At 42.0% G+C, this 23,203-nt stretch overlaps 1 protein-coding gene across 6 annotated transcripts in view; it reads left to right on the plus strand.

Moving 5' to 3' along the window:
• The window catches only part of acap3b (ArfGAP with coiled-coil, ankyrin repeat and PH domains 3b), a 59,137-nt gene that overhangs the window by 26,455 nt on the left and 9,479 nt on the right, over window positions 1-23,203 (plus strand). For 2 of the 6 annotated variants that reach the window (XM_042219371.1, XM_014332469.2), the window contains exons 2-21: window positions 3,451-3,508; window positions 7,642-7,761; window positions 8,129-8,182; window positions 11,492-11,550; window positions 11,842-12,025; window positions 12,206-12,250; window positions 12,363-12,458; window positions 12,600-12,674; window positions 14,024-14,035; window positions 18,905-19,017; window positions 19,328-19,379; window positions 19,587-19,687; window positions 19,808-19,919; window positions 20,038-20,270; window positions 21,428-21,497; window positions 21,679-21,773; window positions 21,856-22,076; window positions 22,168-22,260; window positions 22,497-22,589; window positions 22,704-22,927. In XM_042219371.1, coding sequence (XP_042075305.1) covers window positions 3,451-3,508; window positions 7,642-7,761; window positions 8,129-8,182; window positions 11,492-11,550; window positions 11,842-12,025; window positions 12,206-12,250; window positions 12,363-12,458; window positions 12,600-12,674; window positions 14,024-14,035; window positions 18,905-19,017; window positions 19,328-19,379; window positions 19,587-19,687; window positions 19,808-19,919; window positions 20,038-20,270; window positions 21,428-21,497; window positions 21,679-21,773; window positions 21,856-22,076; window positions 22,168-22,260; window positions 22,497-22,589; window positions 22,704-22,927 — 2,110 coding nt within the window. Of the gene's footprint in view, window positions 1-3,450; window positions 3,509-7,641; window positions 7,762-8,128; window positions 8,183-11,491; window positions 11,551-11,841; window positions 12,026-12,205; window positions 12,251-12,362; window positions 12,459-12,599; window positions 12,675-14,023; window positions 14,036-18,904; window positions 19,018-19,327; window positions 19,380-19,586; window positions 19,688-19,807; window positions 19,920-20,037; window positions 20,271-21,427; window positions 21,498-21,678; window positions 21,774-21,855; window positions 22,077-22,167; window positions 22,261-22,487; window positions 22,590-22,703; window positions 22,928-23,203 lie in introns of all 6 variants that reach the window. The other 4 variants (XM_042219370.1, XM_005918543.3, XM_042219372.1 and 1 more) reach the window with 3 other exon arrangements.

The following is a 23,203-nucleotide window of genomic DNA, read 5'->3' on the forward strand; positions in this document are numbered from 1 at the left end:
GATCACTACGGCCGTCTTCTTCTGTTTGTCTACCACCACTATGTCCGGTTGGTTAGCCACCACCATTTTGTCCGTCTGTATCTGGAAGTCCCACAGGATCTTAGCTCGGTCATTCTCCACCACCCTTGGGGGCATCTCCCATTTTGACCTCGGGACTTCCAGGTTATACTCGGCACAGATGTTCCTGTACACTATGCCGGCCACTTGGTTATGGCGTTCCATGTATGCCTTGCCTGCTAGCATCTTGCACCCTGCTGTTATGTGCTGGATTGTCTCTGGGGCATCTTTACACAGCCTGCACCTGGGGTCTTGCCTGGTGTGATAGACCCCAGCCTCTATGGATCTTGTACTCAGAGCTTGTTCTTGTGCTGCCATGATTAGTGCCTCTGTGCTGTCTTTCAGTCCAGCTTTGTCCAGCCACTGGTAGGATTTCTGGATATCAGCCACCTCCTCTATCTGCCGGTGGTACATACCGTGCAGGGGCCTGTCCTTCCATGATGGTTCCTCGTCTCCCTCCTCTTTCTTGGGTTTCTGCTGCCTGAGGTATTCACTGAGCACTCGGTCAGTTGGGGCCATCTTCCCAATGTATTCTTGGATGTTCGTTGTCTCATCCTGGACTGTGGTGCTGACACTCACCAGTCCCCGGCCCCCTTCCTTCCGCTTAGCGTACAGCCTCAGGGTGCTGGACTTGGGGTGAAACCCTCCATGCATGGTAAGGAGCTTTCTTGTCTTTATGTCAGTGGCTTCTATCTCCTCCTTTGGCCAGCCTATTACCCCAGCAGGGTACCTGATCACGGGCAGGGCGTACGTGTTGATGGCCCGGATCTTGTTCTTACCATTCAGCTGACTCCTCAGGACTTGCCTGACCCTCTGCAGGTACTTGGTGGTTGCAGCCTTTCTAGCGGCCTCTTCATGGTTCCCATTTGCCTGCGGGATCCCCAGGTACTTGTAACTGTCCTCTATGTCTGCAATGTTGCCTTCTGGTAGTTCAATCCCCTCAGTTCTGACTACCTTCCCTCTCTTTTTCGAATGTTGGAACACTGAGCTACTAGTTGTTTCGCCGTCATTGTGGATGTTGGGTATCGAAGAATCCATAGGTCCGTCATCCTATTCATGTAGCCCCTTCCGCCGGGGTTACTTGCGTAGTAGCATTCCAACAACGCCCTGTTTTCGTCTCTTGCCCACCGATGCCTTCTTGTTCCAGTAGCCCACTTTTCGTCAGGGTGCCCTGGTTCATGTCTGCTGTAGGCTTGCTTAGCATAGGGGGTCTAGCCTTAGGACCCTTACTGGATACAGCACTGGATACAGACGCCCCAGGCAGGAATCGAACTTGCGATCCTCTGCTCCAAAGGCGTGTAATCTAACCACTACGCTATCCAGCTGCTATAGCGTAGTGGTTACATACATACACACACACACATACACATATATATATGTATGTATGTATGTATGTATGTATGTATGTATGTATGTGTATATATATATATATATATATATATGTGTGTGTGTATATATATATATATATATATAATTTATTCTTTAAAAAAAAATTATTATACATTACATTTCGTCAGTCTGTTCTTCCTGTCATAAACATGCAGACATCCACCATTGCAGGATTACCCATAATCGTCCATGGAAGTCTGTCTTACTTGATTCCACTACAATCCCTTGTGGTAAAGGGAAAAATAAGGACAAACCTACATTAACACACACACATGCTTGCTCTCTGTCTCTTGCATACACACATAATTGGCTTGTTAATGCTGTTTATTTACTTAACCTTCACAGAGCTGACAACTTTCTCAGTGAACTGATTTTCAGCGCGTCACCATTATAACCCTACAGGCATGTGTATCGATGCAGAAAACATGCATGCCAAATGCATGCTGCAAAAACCTCTACATGCATCAAACCTGTAACATAAAACAACGGTCCCGCCACACACAAGTGATGTTGTGCTGAACTCGAAAGCTTTGATCAATAGCATATCGACTGCTGCCGCTGTATTATATGTCATCTGAGTCACCCTTGAATCAAATGCCAGTCAATGTTTATTAGGCTGCACGCCACCAGAGACACAACACCCTTGTAATGAGCTTATCCTCTAAACTGAACAGCTGCTTGACATTGGTGGTGTTCAGTACAGAGTGACTTAATTGAGAAGATGATACTGTTGGATAAACACACAGCTTGGAAGACAAAAAAGCAGAAATTGCAAAGTCAGCTTAATGAACGATCTGTGCTAACACCTTTTTTTCATCGCTCTCTCTGTGAAACGATAAATACCTGCCATCTTGCAGACCACACACATGCACACATGCTCTGTCAGTGTGATGTTGTGGTAGAGAAAAATTCAGTCTGTCTAAACAGAATGGGTCGTGGGTGAGAGAAAAAGAAATGGGCAAGTGGAAGACAGATGCAAGTCAAGAATCGGCAGCTCGTGGCTTTTTTGGAACTTTCAGGAGCAGCATATTCCCAGAAAGTAATCCTGGGATTGCTTTTTTTCTGGATCAGCTGCTAACTGACTAAACTGTCTCGTCCTGTCCCTCCCACTGCGTTTCATCCCTTGTACAACACACATGAGCAAGCCTAAACCTTAATCACATTAACTAGCTGGGCAGCTGCTGGTGCTTTTTTCCCTCTTCTGTGACGTATAAAACCAGCTGCAGGGTGTAAAAGGGTTGAAGGAGCGGGTGGGGTTGAGATTATATGATGAGGTCATCATCTCCTGTGATTTATGGTTTCAGCACGTGATGGGTGGGACGCTGGCTTCTGCGCAAATGCTCCTGATGATCTTTGAAGACTGAACATGGGAAAATGAGATTAAAAGTATTAATTGAAAAATATTATCCTATAAATCTGGGCCAATACCATGTAATTCTAAAATGCTGGTACCAAATATAAGCTCCTCTGTATTGTTGCTGCCTCTTTTATCACCTCACCTCTTTCATACTTAAGTGCGGGCCGATATGTGATCTTACATTGATTTAGTTTGGCTTTTTTCATTGATTTTATAGCTCGGCAGTGGTTACTAATCTTCCAGAGTGATGCCTTTGTCAATCTGATTATCAGGATTAATGTTTAAGTGTGTGAGACTGATATATGGGTGACCGATTGCAGCATGGTACAGCTTTACACTGTGATTTTTTTAAGCCATGTCTTCACATCTGACCTTCCTCTGTTCTGTTTCTTTTAGGTGTTTTCTTTTAGAGCCACAGCCAGTTTAAACTTTTCACCGATGTATCTGTTTTTTGGGGTTTTTTCTTATTATTCACTCTGATAATGTGTCTTACCGCTAATCCAAGAATCTCTCTGAAACAAGAGTTTAAATCATCCGATTGTGGCTGTAATATTTGTTTTTAGGTTAAGCTGTGGCTCCTTTTCTCAGAAATGGCATTAGTGAAAATCATTTCTGAGTAACCGCCTGACTTTGTGTTCTCTCTACAGGGCTGGAATTGATGATGTGGAGACAGATGTGGTAGAAATTGAAGCGAAGCTCGATAAGGTATGAATCCTTCTAACATGTGGACTGTGCTTCTCATTAAAAGATAAAGTCAGCTGATCCATAAGGGAAAAAAATCACATGTCCATTTCTTTCAGTGGTTAGAACACTTTAAACAGGGCATTAGTGGAATTCATTGGCTTTGTTTGAATGCTAAACGCCACCAGATGGGGAGGTTTTCTATGAGTAGTACTTTAGAGTCTACGCTGTAATCAGTTTTCTGTATCGCTGTCTTTCTCGCTCTGCATGTCTGCAGTTCACACACTTGTTATTTAAATGTCAGAGCTATTTAAATAATGAAAACGCTGCAGACAGTTAATTAAATGCAGTGGGTTCATGCACCGAACAAGAGGCTGCCCGTTTACAGGGAGAAAAGACTGATTAATGCCAGCGAGGTTGCAAGTAGTAGAAAAGGCTCACATAGTGCAGTTTATTACATTAGTGTGCGCTGAATTTTCCTTTTTTATACAACAATTTATGAGACATGAATTAAAGCACTTTATTCCATCTCATTTGTTGCTGTTGCCTCACAACAAGAAGGTCCTGGGTTTGAATCCTCCCGCTGGCTGGGGCCTTTCTGTTTGGATTTTGCATGTTGTCTCCATGTCTGCCTGGGTACTCGCCGGGTACTCTGACTTCTCCCCACATACCAAAGACGTGCTTGGATTAAGTTAACTGGAGATTCTAAATTAGCTGTAGGTGTGAATGTGAGCGTGTCCAGGGTCTCACAAGGTGCCTGCAAAGGGCTCCAGTCCCCCTGTGACTATGAATTGGTCAAGCAGAAGAAAATGGATGGATCACTCTGCCCTGAAGTGCAATTTGTGTGAACACAGGAGGTGTTAATTTTAAAGCTGCCGTAGAGACCAAAACTAGGAGGTATATTTATTTTATACATATATTACAGTTCATACTCATGCAGCATTTCATAGTACTATCAGTCAGGTAGCTATATTTGTTTGCCAGAATGAGCCCAGCAAACATACACTATTTGGACAAAAGTACTGCACCTCTTAATCTCTGAATTCAGATGTTTTCAGTTCTATTGCCACATGTGTCTAAAATCAATCAGCTAGCCAATGAAAGAATGGGACGTTCACTGTATTTGAGTGTGGTACTGTAATAGGAGGCAACCACTGGAACAAGTCAATTTTAAAGTATTTTCCCTTCTTGATATTCCACAATCAGCTGTAAGTGGTATTACTTGCAAAGTTGATCTCTTTAGGGATGACAGACACTCAAAAAAGTGGCAGAACACATCAACTTACAGGGTAGGGCCACCGAGTGTGAGGCATAAAAGTTGCCAGCTCTCTTTTGACTCAAGATCTGCAGAGTTCAAACCTCCTCTGACATCAACATCAGCACAAACACTGATGTTAATACCAAACAGGTATCAGCTCCTGTATGTGGCCCAGTACTTTTCTCCACATAGTATATAACAGAATAATTTAGAAAAAGAAGCTTAAGGTAACTCCATAAGTGTAGGCATTCGCATCAGCATCACTGTGATCAGGCTCTGTTCTCTATGGTATTAGTGAGAGGTTAAAGGTTTAACCCCTTAGCAGTCCTATTAGTCCCCTAAACCATCCAATGTCCCGTGGGCGGTACGTCCGACTGCTAACAGTTTAAAGGCAAATGGAACGACTGGAATAAATTTTATAGCTGTATCAAACCTAATTAGCTACAGAGATAACTCTGGATGGACCGGATGACTGTCTTGAGGAAGTGAGCTGAAAGGCTTCTTCAGATAAACTAATAGACGTGGAAGTCAAAGAGAATTTAGAGTGGGAGATAGTGTTACTGCAGCTTCTTTCTTCTTCTCTCTGAAGGTGAATCTGAGACAGTTCTTCAAACATCAAACAGCCTGCAGACATAATGAAATGTGGATTAACAAACCTCAGTGTGAACACCTAAGTTTGTTTAAATAATAAAGTGCTTATTTAGATGGTTTTGACTTACTTAATATTAAAGTTCATCATTAAGGAGTAATGTGAATAGAGCCCCTTGCTCTCTACACATATAAACATTCCTGCCACCAACTGATAATGCAGGACCTTATGAACTCTGAACTCCAGTTCAGCCTCACTGAAAACTGAAAAGCGTCAGAGGAGAAATATTTCCACCAGGGAGGTTTGTTCTGTTCAGCAGGAGTCCTCCATCTGCCCTGAAGCTACCAGTGGTGACAGCAAAGGCTTTCAGGCAAGGACACGGACATGACTGATGAAAGCTGAATCTCTCTGACAAGTGTGAAAACATTTAGTGTTGTCCGTCGGCTAACTGGAATACTGAAATGTTGCTGTTATTGAGAGAACACTAACAGTACTCAGAAACATTTCTAATTAGTTAAAATATTAAAATTCACATTCTTCACCTCATTGCTCAGCAGTTCTGCAGTTACGCTGCAAATATACTGTTATTGTTTCGGTCAATTAACACAGCAAGGTCTGTCGTGTGGCACCAGATGTGGCATTTTGGCTCCAACTCATTTATTATATCCAGACACACAGCTTGTCCCTCTAATGGCCATCCTCAGACCCCTGGGGGGTTCAGGCCTGCACTCAATGAGATCACATTCCCTACATCAACCAATTTGTTGACATATATGTTGTCAGACCAGCCTGGGAGGAGCAGCAGCATCGTGCTTCTTTGGAGTTTCTACAGATTCCTAAAAATGCTGTTAAAATTTGGACTGCATTATGCATCTTAGAAAACATACTGTGTGAACATGAGTGTGAACATTTGGCAACTGATGCTTTTGATCCCAGCAGCCCGTTTTAGCAGCGTTCATGCGGCTGCAGCCCTTACTGTCAGCCACCCAGTAAACCACAGTCACATACAGACAACCTTGGGAACGCTTGCACCAAATGTGATAATTAAAGGTTTACTACACTCTCTCTTAAGCAACCCCCAACCCCACCCCTTTCCAGCAGACACAAACACACACATGTTGTGTTTCGGCATAAGTGCATTGGTAATGACAGTGTAACTTTCTGCACCTTATCATATTACTTGCAAAACGGGAAAGCAGTCACAGTGAAAGTCATGATGTGGCATTTAAAGGCATACATGCTTTTACTGTCTGCGCTTGTTAATTTACATTTATGTTTAGAATTTCAGTTTACCCTGACATGACTTTGGCTGCATACTATATTATACAATATACTATATTATTTAATTCTCAATGTTGTGTATTGACTCCCAAAGCTTTTTAATACCTAAAGTCTGCTTATCAAGGTTGTATCAACGCTAGTGCCTTGGCTCTGAGGTTAGTCACATTTCTATGAAATTTGGTACTTGAATGCATTTGTCTTTGGAGATTCCCCTTCTAGCGCCAACTTAAACTTTAGTAAAAACATCCGTAAAAACATTAACGAGCAGTAAGTTTGCTAATTGCATCTGTCTTTATATTGCTTGCATTAAGCTTTTTTTTTGCAACAATGTATATTTCACAGGAAAATGTTTATTTCTTATTTTTTTCAGCAGTAGATTTAAATTGTTTCCAATTCTGTCATAATGCTTAGCAAAAAGGTGATCCAGCCATAAATAAACATTAACAATTTTTTTCCTTGAGGCACCTCAGAATGCCATGATGACCTCTTCATGCTGTGTAGTGCCATCAAGTGTGTTTTGCAAGAGCTTGCACTCTACTTTTGGAAAATATTGCAGTCACGCAACCTTGCATCTGTCAGTAGAGTTGCACAACACAGAGCTAATTAGCAAGTGTTTGAAATTTCCTCTATTTATTATGTACCAAGTTGTGAGTAAGTTGGTGTGTGGGATTTGGAACGCCGCTTTAATCATAGTTATGCAATACAGTCAGTGGCCTTTGATCATCTTCTTCATTTCCATCTTTTCATTTGCTCATTTAGTTACTTTCTTAATAAATACATGCTTCTCAGTTGGATTCCTGACACAGCAGCTTCAGTAAGGCCTGCGCTGGCCTCCAAAATTAATATTATTCCAAATTTGAGCGTCCTCTCGCATTCAGCATGTGAGCAAAAGATTCTTATAGGCTTTGTTTGATTTACGTCATCATTTTGACTATTAATATCCTCACATCTCATTATATAAAAAGTCTTTAAATAGAAAGTGTTCTTGTTTTGGGGGCATTAAAGTGATGTTTTTACACCTCCCATTAGTTGGTGAAGCTATGCAGCGGGATGATCGAGGCCGGCAGGGCCTATGTCAGCGCTAACAAGCTCTTTGTTAACGGCATCAGAGACCTGTCCCAGCAGTGCAAGAAAGAGGAGATGATATCGGTGAGTAGAAGCAAGGATATCTTCAACACGGAGTTCAGATTCACTGAGTAATATTTGAGTGTCAGCTTCTTAGCAATTGACTTCTCCTCTGTCTTTGACTTGGACATTCCTGCATGCATTCCTCCAGTTGTTGTGTGCATGGAAGAGGTGACCTGATTTGAACAGGAGACGTTTACACTAAAACTTTACATGCCTGCAAGCATATAGACCTGAAACTGACTTTATAGTTTTTTAGGAAGGCATTTGGTCTCTGTTTCCTGTGTAATGTGTACTCATGTATAGAAAAGTTGAGAAAATCTTGTTATCTGAGAAAGATTTTGACGTTCATATGGAAATCCATGCTTACATTGTGCACTCTACATCACAGGAATGCCTTGAAAAGTGTGGCGAAAGCCTCCAAGAGATGGTCAATTACCACACGGTAAGACACATCTGCACACACACACGCGCACAGACACACTGTATGTTGTAGCCACAGGTGAGAGGTTGAGGTACAGCCCAGGTCTTCTGACATATTAACATCTTTCAGGCATGCAGTCCTCCTGGGCCTCCATGCACAACCCTTACACACACAACACTTCAACTGTGAAATCACTCAATGACTTTGAATCTGTCCACACTGGCCAGTGATCATGTGTGTGTCTGATTCAAACCACATGCTGGACCAGATGTGTATTGCAGGTTAATGCATAAGCACACACATGCACACTCACACGCTCACAGGTTTTCCCCACATGACTCCAGAGTGATTTCTCCTCATGACTAAGTGTGATCTCGTAATTTCTCACTCTATGAAAGGTTTCTCACACTGCTGAGATGATGATGCAGGTTTAAAAAGCCCAAGGCAGAAAGAGATATTACAGCAGTAATCATTAGGACATGACAATATAAGACAGTGTGTAATGTTCTGAGATGCTCACTCAAGTCCATGTTTATGCATTATGCACGCATGCATGACAAAATTAGGAACAAAGGAGAGTATTGACAATGAAGGGAAGTGGGGGAAGAAAATAAACACAGAATAAAAAAGGAAGTGACAAAGAGACACAAATGTAACAGATCTGAAGGTTTCTGTTTTTTATTCCACAGAGTGTGAGTTATCTCTTAGATAAATCTTCAGTTACATGGTTCTGTTATGATCTCCAACTTCACCTTTTTAAAGTCAAATCAAATCAAATCTCTGCTTATTACATAGGATCCATTAGCCACATCAGACCAATAATTTCCTCTTTTTTTTATAGACGCGGTGTACTCTTTTCCTTTCTATCCATTACAAGCTATGTAATGTCTGCAGTCTTTGCTTATATTACATAGAGCACCAATTTTATGAACGCTGTTTCTTTTCCGCTGCCCTTTCACACCATCTCAATGCATCCTCTGTGACGACTTTTTTCTTGCTTTCCCTTCATTCACCCTTCTAAAGAGTGTTTGTTTAGCAGATTTTGTGAATAAACAAGGGAAGGAAAAAATAAAGGATAAATTTCTTTGCTAACTTACACTTCCCTGCATCTTATCTACCAACATAGTCCCACGGTTTGCTGCGCCGTCACCCTCATGGAGAAGCTTCAGTTCCCTGAAATATGAGAAGAGGACCAACATCCATCTCTCTTACACATCCATCATGATGAGGATGATGTGAGGAAGAGATATGAGAAAGAGAATCAAGGAGATGTGTTAGCCTAATAAAAAGCAGCCTTAGTGTCTTTACTTAACGAATCAGTGCCTGTTCCTAAGGCTTTTCAGCTGTCGAGCATAAACAAGGGCATTCAAAAGAAAAACGGATCTCTCAGTAAATTATATAAGCAAATGTGTTTACATTCAAACATGGATCAGTCTCAGCAACAGATAAGGAAGCTTAAAAAAAGTGAAACTGAGCAGATTTCTTTTTTTTTTTTATATATTGTCGTTTGAGTACCTGTTGACAGCATTTTGCGATTTTCTATACTGTGATATATTTCTGTTGATGATCACTGTTCTTATTTGGCCACAAGCAAAAAAGAGCTTTGGCTTTCCATCCCAGGTACAAGAGGGATGGCTGATGGGGCACGGAGACACGGAGGATCTCTGAATTTCAAGAGAATTGCATGAGGAAATTGAGTGCTGACATCATGTAGGTTGGGCTGGGTCGAGCCCAAGGCATTATAATCAAGTGCAGGCCTGAGTGGAACATTTGGATTAGTTTCTATCAGATGTACAGAAATAGTTTTGGGTTTCATTTCTTACACCCCGTTTTGGAGACTGTCACAACACAAGTCAGTGTTGTGTCAGTGCAGTCTGATGACACATCATTTATTAAAAATTTTCTCAGGTAGTTTTCCATTTTCAGCATTTTAATGATAAATGCATGGTAGTACCTCCAAACAATCCCTGGTTCTGTCAAGGGCAGGAGACACAAATCCCCTTTGGGATTGCTTCAGAAAGGGCATTTGGCGTACATCCAGCCAAATCAAACATGCGCCCCCGCAGTGATGACCTCTTATTAATAAGGGAGCAGGTGAAAGTAGCTTTCTTAAGCATGAATCCATGGTGTGAAAGGATTATACTTCATTTTATTGGGATTATGGGTTATTTCCTCACAATTTCTTAATGATTTATTTTAAATTGTTTATTAGTCACAGAGGGGAACTAGAGGATAATAGATTAATTTCAGTTTAGATTTCAGTTTAGTTAGTTGAGCTGAGTTTAAGGTAAATATTCTCAAAATATCTCGTCTTTCTTAGAACAAACGTAATACTTTTATACATTATCTGCTGACTAAAATAATGTAGTCATTTAATTGTGGCTATTTATTGTTGCACTAATTAAACATTGATTGAAGTGTTTCCAGTGAAAGGAGACATGGGAGGAGTTGCAAAGTCTTTCCTCCTTATTTTAAGAATCCATTGCACAATACTTAAAAGACAGGCTCTGCGGGAAGTTCACACATGCTTATGAAGGAATCAATCATTCTATTGCTTGACGTTGTCCACTTCAAATTTCCACACTGAGCGTGCTCTACATTTGCAGAATGACAAGCCACCTCAAGCAAAAAATCTGAGTCTTATCCGCCGTGTGTTATCAGGCCCTGCAGAGATGTCATGTGGTCGGAGGCTTACATGTACACTAAGCCCATAATCCTCAATGTGTATGCTTGCAAACTAGGGATTGCTATAGAAAGTTTAATCCATAGGATACCAAAAGTGATTGTTGTGTACACTGTCCGCATGCGTGTGATTATAAAGCAATCACAATTACTGTAAGTCTCTGCGTCTGCGTGAGCTTGTGTGCACGTGTGTTGCACAAAGATAAATCAACAAGGCACACGGTTTCCTTAATATAGTCTAGGATAATATCAACAGCAGTGGCTGGAATATAAAAATTGAAACAAACTCACTTCCTATAGTGGAGAGAAGAGTTGGTTAAAATGCATGAGAAGTGAAGGAAAGAGAGGATGAGACAGTCAGGAAAGGGAATCCCATACTTAACAGGAAGTAAAATGTGGGCTCAAATATTGCTAAAAATCTACTGAGGCGGTAGCTGAGTGTGTTCACGTGTGTGCTCGCTTTTCTCATTTCCTTCAGCTCCTCTCTGCTTGTGGCTGAAGCCGTTAAAGTAATCACATGAAAGGGATCATAATGCCATCTTGTGCCCAGATTGGAGAACTACAGATTTTCAGATGTATTCATTGCTTGCTCTTTAACTGCTGTGCACTGTATCTCACATGATATCTCTTCCTTCCATCTGCTCGCAGATTTTGTTTGACCAGGCTCAGAGGTCCATCAAACAGCAGCTTCACATCTTCATTAAAGAGTGAGTATCACATCACATTTGAGTAGATTTAAGCACTTAAGAGAGGTGAGGACAAGTGAGCAAGATGTTAAACCACTAGCTATATGAAGACTAGATGTCTGTTTTTATAAGTAACTTCATGTTTTAAGATTTCTATCTAGTCCCCTAATTGTTGTGTTAAGTGTGCATTTTTGTACTCACATGCAGAAATCTCCCAGTAATAACAGAAATTAAGAATTTCGATCTCACCGTTTCTGATTTGGCCAAAAATCTGTGAATTCTTACCTTTGTGCTTCATGGTGCTTGTACCAGGGATATACGGAAGTTCAAGGATACCAAGAAGCAGTTTGATCGAGTGCGTGAGGACATGGAGCTGGCGCAGGTGAAGAACGCGCAGGCACCCAGGAACAAGGTGCATGAGGCGGAGGAGGCGACGCAGGCTCTCATCCTCAGCCGCAAAGCTTTTCGGCACCTGGCCCTGGACTATGTGCTACAGGTGAGGCACACAGAACATAGACTCTACTTGTTATTACTAGTGTTTTCCAATAGGTGGCACTGTGACTCAACTTCTGTTGAACCCATGCACAGACTCTTGATCTGCTCTCAGATCTCTCCTGTACATCTCAAACATGAAGTCTAAAATGTAGAATTTTCTTTTTCTCTTCGTTTCTGGCAGATTAATGTGCTTCAAGCCAAGAAGAAGTTTGAAATCCTGGATGCAGTGAGTGACTCGGATCCATCTGTATCGTCACATAATTATACATATACAGCATATATGTATACCTGTGCAGTGTGTTTTAACTTTGTCATTTGACTTCCTTTGTCTGCTACAGATGCTGTCATTCATGCGAGCCCAGTATACGTTGTTCCAACAAGGCTTTAACATCTTGGATGAGATTGACCCCTATATGAAAAAACTGGCTGCACAGGTAAACAAAACAAGCAAACCCAAAACATAATAACGAAACCATACCATGTGATTTCTAGTTTCATTGTCCTTTAATTTTACAAACATATTTTATTTTTCACTCACTGCTCCTGCTGCATATGTGATCTTGTCTTCTATGCAGCTAGATCAGCTGGTCATTGACTCGGCTGTGGAGAAGAGGGAGCTGGAGCACAAACACGCCCTCATCCAGCAGAGAGTGAGACACCATCACAGCTCTTATCTTTGAGCCCACATTGCCATAACAGTTCATCCCTGTGTCGTTTTCTTCCAAGGAAAACTAGGGCAACCTTACCGTCCACTTCTTATGCTTACTTTTCCCTGGACCAGCATCATTATGATGAAATAGGAGCAACACCAGCACAGGGATGTTAGATACACCGACTCAGGGACAAGCAGCCATCCACCGAGACCGCTTGAGGGTGATGAGACAAGAAACAAACTACTGGAGAGAGATCATTCGTAATGATGCTAATAGATCAGAATACAAAATAAACAGAATGCGTGGAGACTCTACATCATCTGTATTTTCATAAATACTAAAGCTTAGCCTTTTCACGACTATTTCCAGCTTCTCTTTTTGCAGCCACTGCACAGGTCTGTGCAGATTCTCCTGTAGCAGCATGGGAGGACTTGCACTGATAGTGAAATCTGAAGTGCTCATCAGATATTGTCTATGCTGACCAGAATGTTAGATATGTTTCCTTAAAGGTTGCTGAAAGGAATTTCTTTTTGTCATTTAGCATGACAGTCACCTCCTAATTCAGTAGAAGTTCAATAAAACACCGGAGTGAAAAGTGGTATGTAACTGGCAGCATTAAAATAACAAAGCGAAACAGATCTTACAGAGACCACAGATGCCTTCATGAGGAAAACAAAGCCTTGAACTATTTATGTTTGTTTAGTAAATGCCACTGTCCTGTTTACTGTCTAAGGTTTGCGAGACACTGATAGACGGCATTCTGCGTTTTGCGTTCAGGATTACAGTAAGAACAAGTCCCCTAAACATGCACGGCTCACTCCACTGGAAGAAAAGCAACTCTTTAACCATCCCCACCCCCCCAGTAGCCACACACATGCACAGATGCATAAAAAAACTCATCCATCTGTTGCCAGAAGAAATGCCAAAAGCATGCCTGTTTTTCTGCCAGAGGCCCTTCCCTCCGGTCAATTTAGTTGCCCAGGGAAGGCATCCTGCCAGACTCGACGAACAGCTTTGTGCATGGATTAATGACCTTTCAGCAACTCGTCCTTTTTAATCCATAAAACGTGCATTGAATTGTGCCACTGGGCTTCATTTCTGATGGTTTTAGAAAAATAACGCTTCACGTGTAACATGCTGTAGTAGATCAAGAACAGCTGTTTTATGTGTATTTCTCAGGAGCTCTCTGATGTCGCCCGCTTGTGACACTCATCAGTTGCACATATTTATTCTTATTTAGTTTGTTCTGGTGAAATTAACGCAGTCATGTTCCTCCTCTAATGCATTTCTTCCCCCTCTCTCACTCTCTCTCTTCGCTGTGTCCTTGCTTGGCCTCTTCCTCACAGACTCTGATGCAGGTGAGTTTGTTTTTTGTTTTTTTTTTCTCTCTGTCTGTACCTTAACCTTGGCTTACTGGTTAAAATGAACCACATATATGTTAGATTTTTTTTTTTTTTTTTGATTTGGGTTTTAAAAGAAAAAAATGTGTGGAACATTGCAGTAATGGACGGTTCAAGAAACACAGACCTGCTTTGCAATTGTTAGCCCGTATTTTGACCGGGCCTGTTTGGCTCTGGGTGTCAGGTTTCTTGTGTCGACTGGTATAGGTTTTCAGCTGATCCTTGAAGTTTGTACTCTAGCTCTCAAGGGCACATTGTCTGGAAATTAAAAATAAAATGAAAGTAATCTCACTTTCCTGAAAACCTGTAAATTTTCCTGCCCCAGAAGATCTTTGTCTACCAGTCATTGTGTATGTGTAGCAGTGGTAGTAGTTGTTTCACCAGCTCGACTGATGCATAAATCAGTGTGCCTTTTTGTAAGCATAAAGCGAGACTGTGTTTGCGTGGGAGAGACGTTAACGTCAGTATTTGTCTGAAGGCGCTGACGCGTGTCACACCGATGTGCCCTTCTTGAAATTTCTAGCACAGACTTCCTCTTAAACAGTTTTTATAAGAGTGTAAGACTCTAAAATAAGTCACCAAAACAACACAGATTATTATATTCAATTGTTAAATAAATCATTACAGTCTGTGTGTAAAAATATCGAAGCGAAGTGGTGATGATCTGATGATCAAACATCTGTCTATCACCAACACAGTGCCAGCACTGTTTTTTGGAGCCAGCTCTGCCTTTTTGGAGTCTTTGCAGAACCAATCCTCATTCTGACAGGTCAGAAAACCAAAAGTTACAACTGCCAGCTTACAGCCAAAGTCAACAGATGGCATTAAGATGCACAGCCGGGTCTTGAATGTGAAGGCAAGCAATGGAAAAAGATGAAGAGAGAAAAAAAGTGAAAGATCCAGACAACAGGGCGAGACAGATGACGGAGGCTGTCTCTCTCAAAGAGGGAAAAACTCAAAGCTCTTTCAAATCAGATGTCTGGTCTTTCTCAGGAAGTGCTTTTATCAAGAAAAAAACCTGTAGTTACACGAAGACAGAATAAGCATCACTGCATCAAGAATTTAAAGAGAAAACACTGCCACGAGCCATTTCAATTTATTTTTCCCCACTGAACACTGACGTCTGTTGTTTCTGATATTCCTTCCATATGCAAATGTAGTAGTGTGGGAAGGGGCGCTATGAGACGGCAGAAGCTGTGAATTATTAACAGTAACTTCAGCACTCAGGGTAAAAATAAGACCGATTCATGGAAGTAGTTAAGCCTGCCTGCTTTATTTGCAGAGAAGTTAATAAGGGATGAGCACAGATAAATATATTAGTGTGGGGTTATCTGAAAGGGGCATTGTTGGCATTGGGATGAAGCAGAAACAGTAATCAGGTGATGAGTGAGAGACCATTTTAGCCATTGCATACTTACACAGTGGGTTCTTCTTCATTACCTCGCGCTTCCTTTGATTGCCCCGGCGGCTCCCTCCCCATCTCAGCCCGTCCTCCTGCACAGATCACACGCTCCCTCGTGCCTTTCTTTCACAGCAGCTCTTTTTTGTGTGTGTGCAGAACATCATTGTGGCTCCCTGGGGAACCAGGGCCTCAACTCTCTCCTCCTTCATTGTCACCACTTTTAACTGTACAACATTTTTAAATCAAGCAAACGCAAAAACACCAGAAAAAAACTAGGGTGTTTACTAAACATTTCCTTAACCGCCTTTATCAATAAATTGCCCAAACTATATCCATTTGTAACGCATGTTTGCTTGCAGCGTATTAGGATGAGCTATTTTTTCGTAATAATTTTCTGCTGACTGGTGACAACTGCCGAGGTGTCCCTGTGGTTGATGGTCCCAAACAGGTTCACGACCTTCCTGACAGAAAAGGCAGTTAAAAAAAACATATCTTCAGACTTCGTTTATCTAGTGACTGCTCAGGCTGGGCACCTGTAAAAGCAGTACTTTTCTGTAGGAGCTGCGTTACACAGGTGTTGTTTCAGCTCAGTGTGCGTTGCGTGTCTGTGGTGTGATGGGTTATTACATAACATGAAGACAATTGCCTGGAATGTTATTCACTATATGCAAATTATCACATGCAGTTTACCTCCAAATGTATGGAAATGTTTCAACATGTCTTACACAGCCTTACTGGTATGTTGCCAAAATTGCATGTTCAGGGTCTCTTTTGTTATGCAGCCTCCTGTTCCTTTAAGCTACTTGTGCACTGCATTCTTGAACAGTCCTGGCTAATTGAAGGTTGTAAGACAGGAGGGGGCATAAATATTTGTATAAAGCTACACATTATTCTGTGTGTTAGAATTAAGGGCTTCCTTTTGACTCGTAACACTTGTGACTTGTGACAGCTGCAATGCTTCCAAACAAAAGGTGCTTTTAGGGGGGAAAAGAGCTGTGTTGTTATTGTTATTGCACATCTTCAGTTTGTATAGCGACTGCTCAGGCTTGGCACCTTTAAAAAAAAAGTAAAAACTTCTTTGTAGGAATTGTTGTGCCGTTCCACTTCAGTGGGTGCCTTATTAAAGGGCTTTACCTGGAATTCACTATATGCAAATACTTGTATTTGTAATATACATATACATATGGAACTGGTTCAACATGTCTCATACAGCCTCACTGATATGTTTTGGGCCCACTGTTTGACTCAGTCCCATTATGCAGCTCGATGCGTCTTTGGGCTACTTGTGCGCTACATTCTTGCATTACCCATTATCCTCAGCACATTTCCTGTTGTTTTATGATTTAAAACTAAATGCAAAAGCTGATGAATGAGCTCTTTTTAGTCTTCAAAGAGACACGTGGAGTAACATACAAAGTCTGACCAGCACAGGCCCATGGGCTCAGTGTCCTCCTAAGTCATGCTGGGTGCTGCAATTGCTGCAGAATCACTAAACTACTGTGAATGTAATAATAAACTATAAATAATAAACTGAGCTTGCACTGCAAAAACTTATCAGTGATTCAATTCAGATTATACTGTAAGGTGAAAACCCTAAAATATTATAAAGAACAATCACACATTCCCCATGAGCAAGTACTTGGCGACCTTGGGAAGGAAAAGCTCCCTTTTAGCAGGAAGAAACCACTGATGGAACCACAGGAGCAGGGACTGGTTGGGTGTGAGAGGAAAGAGAAGAGCACAGAGGGAGGCAGCACAAAAGGCAAACTACTGGAGAGTCAGAGTTTAAGAATTGCTAATGATTAAATGCTGTAGTTAAAAGACAGAGTGACCAAGTGCATCATGGGAAGCCCCCAGCAGCAGAAGCTTATGTATGTTTAAGTTTTTCATTACTAAATTGTATCAATTAGTGTAACACAGTGACTTAATAGGGCAGTTTGGCTCAGTGGCGCTATGCAGCCTCCAGCGCCTTTGGGCTAGTCGCTGCATTCTTGCGCGGTCCCGGCTGATTTAAGGTGGGAAGAGGGTGCTCCGGGCTGGTGTTTGGGGAGCAATAATGTCAGCTTGATTAAGCAGGAAAAAGTTTTAGAGCTGCAGACAGATGGAAAACTGACTCCCACAGAAGACGCTGAAAGGGCAGCCTTAAATCGCGGGTGGGGCGGGGATGAGGTATGGCTACGTTTAGGGCCTCACATGCAGCAGGAAAATGAAACGTTTGATCTTCAGCAGGCGCTGCAGGGGTCATCCCCGCGGGGCGCGAGGACACGGTGACAGCTGTATGCTAATGTGCGCCCGCGCCGGGTCCACGCGACCGGAGGAGCGGCACGAGCGTGTCGCTGTTCCTCTTTGACAGTGTGTGTCTGGACTTGCGTGAGGAGCACATTTGTCTCCTTTATCATCATTTATTTATGAATTTAAGCTTTTATTTTCCTGTCGACATCGTAATGCTGCTGGATGTCAATGTGATAAAGATGAAGATACTTGGCATGCTGAGCTACACGCTGGTGAGCTTTTATTTATTTATTTAACCTGAAGTTTTGATGAGAGCTTATGTTCGACTCTTGTACGCTGTGTTCCTTTTTCCATCGGTGAACAGACAACAGGTTTAAAAGTTTTAAAATGCAACAATTAGCTGCATGAGGGAAAACTGGAGTTAAGGGAAATGCCAACACGGGTGTTCCTCCAAATGTTCTTCTGTCTTTTATTCTGTAAAGTTGGTGCAAAAACGCCCAGTTGGAGAGCCTACAACTAGCCTGCTGCTCTCCAGCAAATGTTGCGCATAAGTGGCTCTTGAATCACTTGGAAACACCTCCAGGTGTTTGGCCGGTGGAGAACCAAGCTGTTGTACCACATCACATCATGTTTTGGAAGAATTGTTGCTGAAGACTTTTGTGTTATTATAGTACCTCCGTGTCACATGGCAGTTCACCTACTTATCTTATGTCTGAATCCGTTCGTTTCAGTGAATGGGAGGTGACTTTGTGGCAAGGAATCAGTGAAAAGACTTTTATGCTTTTAACAAAGCTAAAGGAAAGTGGAAAATTACAGGGTTTCCCTAAGTAGAAAGTATGTGTGCCTACTAGTCTGCCATATGTTTAGTACTCCCTCAGATCAAAGTGTCACCTAAGATAAGCAAACCTGAGCCTCGGCTCTCATTTCACAATCTGTGTGCTTTTGTTCTTCACTTCGCTGAACAGGTGGCATCTGACTTTAGAGACCCTTCCTGGCTAATCTTAGATATACTGAATGGTCGAGAAATCCTGACACAATCTTTAAATGTAAACTAATCGTGTTGTAGAGAGGACACTGATTATTGAGGAGGCACGGCTATTGTATGAGCCCCCGATAAGGTTACGCAGACATTTGTTGTGGACTTTACGCTCATTTTTTCACACAAATAATTACTTCATATGTTCTCTTCACAGGATTTTTCCTATGATGACCCTAAGCTGGAATTCAATGTGGATGCACCCAATGGTGTGGTTATGGAGGGCTACCTCTTTAAGAGGGCCAGCAATGCATTCAAGACCTGGAATAGGTAAAATGGAAAGTTACAATATATAACAAAATAGAATCAAGGTTAGCTTACAAATCAGCCATAACCTGTTCATATGGAAAATACGCTAATGTGACAAGATGGGGGTAAAAAGCTGATCTTTCTAACTTTATTGCCTGTGAGCTCTCAGATTTCTATGTAGAATAACTGAAGAAGGAATGTGCTTTGTTGAGCTCTACTAAATTAGTCGATTTCATTCCATTGGTTCAGTACTGAAAGTAGACTTCAGCATTTGAGTCAGCCTATCTCTGTCACTCTAACAATCTGATTTCATACCTTCAACCCCCTCCAGGCGGTGGTTTTCTATACAAAACAGCCAGCTGGTCTACCAAAAGAAACTCAAGGTACAGTCTAATTTTGTAAATGTAAATCTACCATTTTGGGGTCCTTATGCTAGGATTTTGTCACCACTCTAGCTAACCTACACAGTTTAGAGTTCTGAATTCTATTTGCCACCATTTGTATAATAGCAGGTCAACCAGTGTCTTGTCTTTCCTGTCGATCCTGTCACTAAGCTTTGTTTTTCTGGCACTCCCCTTTTTCAATGGCAGGATTCTTTGACAGTGGTTGTTGAGGATTTGAGGTTGTGCTCAGTCAAACCATGTGAAGATAATGAGAGGCGGTTCTGCTTTGAGGTGGTTTCACCCACTAAGTAAGTGTGTGTATTTCACTCCAGAATAAGCTCAACTGTATTTTTTTCAGATTGCGACAGACTTAAGCTAAAATATTAAACAGATAAAGATGTTTATAACTAGTTTCTATAAACCTTTAGGAGCTGCATGCTGCAGGCTGAGTCTGAGAAGCTGAGGCAGGCATGGATCCAGGCTGTCCAGGCAAGCATCGCTTCTGCTTACAAGGACATCACCGACAACTATTACATCGAGGTGAAAACAAACACATAACCCAATACAATAACACTTACACAATCCTGTAATGCAAGCCTTTATTTTTCCTTAGATTTTATCAAGTCTCCATCGCTAACTTGTAACTCCATCTTCACAGCGATTGGACCGGACTGCCTCACCCTCCACCAGCAGCATTGACTCTGCCAGTGAACCCAGAGAGAGAGGAGAGAGGGCTGATAAGGGAGTTCGGGGAGGAGGAGATAGCCTCCTCCAGCGGGTGCAGAGCCTGCCAGGCAATGAGCTGTGCAGTGACTGTGGACAAACGGCTCCCTGCTGGGCTTCTATCAACCTGGGAGTGCTGCTCTGCATTGAGTGCTCAGGGATCCACAGGTGACTGTACACTAAGGGCTGCAGTTATTGTGCAACAATCACACAGACCCTGTGGACTGTAAATCTTTTAAAGACCCCGAAATACATGATGTAGGAGGCAGTCAAAATTAACAAGAAGTGAGCCATTTATTTTGGCTGACTTCCAACAGGTGAAGCCACAAAGGGGAGCTCACGCAAGCAAACAAGCTGAATACACAGACAGCATGACAAAGAACATAGATGAGACTAAGGCTATAAGTAAACAGAAATTCAAACATATAATGAAGGTCTAAAAAGAAATTAGGAGCTCAGAAGTATACTAACACGATCTAAATGATTGACCCCATCCTCATTCCCCTGCTAGGTTGCACTCACACAGCCCTCAATAACCTTATACATTCATAACTTTTTTCTAGTTTGTGACTACATTGTAGAAGTGGTGACACACGTCTGCTCACATATTTATTTGATTACTTAACTTGTTATTGAGGAAGCGTTGGAGAACGGTTTTGAGCATGGGTGACAATCATACCACATGCATACGTGGTCAAATCAAACTGAATGCCTGCAGTGAACAAACTGGACTTTAAACCTGCTTTGTCAGTTTGTTTTCTCTGGTGAGTTTTTCTTGATTGCCCAACCTTAAAATGAAACTGTCCTAGTTTAGTAAGGCTATTTACAAAAAAAAGATGTTCCTTTCCAGAGAAGAGAACAACACGTCACATATCTAGGTGACTGACATTTGCCCTGCTTCTGCTTGTTTTTAACACATGCCTGTTTAATCTTCTGCATTCAAGCATCCCGTTACATTCACGTCCACACAAGTGTATCAGTTCTTTTTTGATATGTTAAACTTTCCATCATGTACTGTAGCCTTATCAGTCAAAACTGTATCCATAAAAAGGCTGGGTGCACTAGAATTAAAATTAAATAAATGTATATGTAATACTAATAAGAAAAAAAGCACAAATCTATGGTTTTTCATACTGGATTTGTCGCGTTTGTGTATATTTTAAGTAATAAGACAATACTGTTTTTACTCCAGGGTCTTATGAGCATAGCTTCAGACATTTGCCGCCCCAAGCAGTTTAAATAAAAGTAGCAAAAGTAAGATTGTGCTAAGATCTTCCAGTTGGATAAAAACTCTTTTTAAAGTCTCTTTTTCTTGTTTCTTTCAGGAGTTTAGGGGTCCATTTCTCTAAAGTGCGTTCACTGACGTTAGACTCGTGGGAGCCAGAATTACTTAAGGTGCGCCTTCTTAACGCTTTGCCTACAGCTCATCTTCCCTCTGCCATGTTTTTTCCTCCCAGCAGAGTTACACGTCTTATTCCTTAAGTTCATTGCTAATGCAATTTTAATTAGCCCTTTTAAAAAAATGTTCACTTTCTGTGTTGTCTCTCTCATGTTTGTTCTCTCATCTTATATTTAGCTGATGTGTGAATTGGGGAATACTGTGATCAACCAGATTTATGAGGGATCCTGTGAAGAACTCGGAGCAAAAAAACCAGGCCCCTCCAGTTCAAGGTCAGTTTCTATCCAGCAGAGTAATTTTTCCAAGACTCTAAAGATACCTTTTACCTTCTTTCTTATGATCATTTACCTCCAGACAGGAGAAAGAGGCCTGGATCAAATCTAAATATGTGGAGAAACGCTTCCTGAAGAAGATGAGTGGCAGCGAAGCGCTCGTGCAAGGTGAAAGGAAGTCCCGCCCTTGGACAGTGAAGAAATGCCAGCGACACAACAGCTCTGTTCGGGCACCCAACAAGGCTCGTAGGAAATATCACCGATATGAACCTGGCAGCGCCTCGCCGGCAAACCTCTCAGCAGGTCAGTGTGGGGACTTGTGATGTGGTGATAAAGCCAAACACACTGTGAAGCCCAGACTGAGCTCTTGTTCTGATCTTTTATTCTCCTGCAGCAGCTGCAGCAAAGTTTCGCCGGGACTCGCTGTTCTGTCCAGATGAGTTGGACTCATTATTTTCCTACTTTGACACTGGCTCTGGTCCTCGCAGTAAGTCCACTACACAATGTGTTGATACAGTGCATTGTTATTGTAGACATTAGAGAAGATTTTAGGTAAAGGCTCCACAGTGAAACAAAATAACTCAGAAACTGAAGTTCTTACAGCATTTTTCCACATATTTGTGATTTCCTGAGCAATCCAAGCGATAACGTGTCTTTATGTAATGCAGTTTGTGCCAAGTAATGATTAACGTGTCCGTGGCTTGGCGATGCTTGGCCCTGCAGGTCTCAGTAGCGACAGCGGCCTGGGAGGAAGTACTGACGGGAGCACAGACGTCCTGGCCTTTGGCTCAGTGGTGGACAGTGTAACAGAGGAAGGTACGTGTGCTTGTGGGCTGTGTGCCACCAGTGTAAGTAGCTACAATTTAAATTCAATCGTGTTACATGTACTTATATTGTCGCTCATTCTCATGTTAAATTATTCACACACAGAAGAGGAGTCAGAGGAGTCCTCCAGTGGTGAGGTGGAAATTGAACAGGAAGTATCCTCAGACCCTGAAGACCCAAGAGAACTCCACCCTGGCGCGCTCCTATACCGATCCTCCCGACTCCACAACTTGCCGCTCATGGCGGAGGCTTTGGCACACGGTGCTGACGTACACGCCGCTTGCGAGGAAGAGGAGGGAAAAACGCCACTCATTCAGGCTGTGATAGGGGTGAGACACTCTGTGATAAACATGTGTGGGTGTTTTGGTTTGGATAAAGTGATGTGGATGTAAATGAATAATTTCATTTATTAAATTAAGTTTATCTGTTTAATTGTTAAGTGACTTCAGACCAGTGCCCTTGATGTCAAATGTCATGAAGGTGCTGGAGAAACTGGTTCTTGCCGGCTTTGCTTGCAGGTGACACATGCTCTCCACCCTTTTAAGCCAGTTTCTGTTGAGGGTGGATATCTACATGCTGCTGCATGTCTCTCCCACCTGGATAGT

Source organism: Haplochromis burtoni, unplaced genomic scaffold, assembly GCF_018398535.1.
Source record: "Haplochromis burtoni strain Fernald_Lab_line unplaced genomic scaffold, NCSU_Asbu1 Contig_32, whole genome shotgun sequence".
Classification (NCBI taxonomy): Eukaryota; Metazoa; Chordata; class Actinopteri; order Cichliformes; family Cichlidae; genus Haplochromis; species Haplochromis burtoni.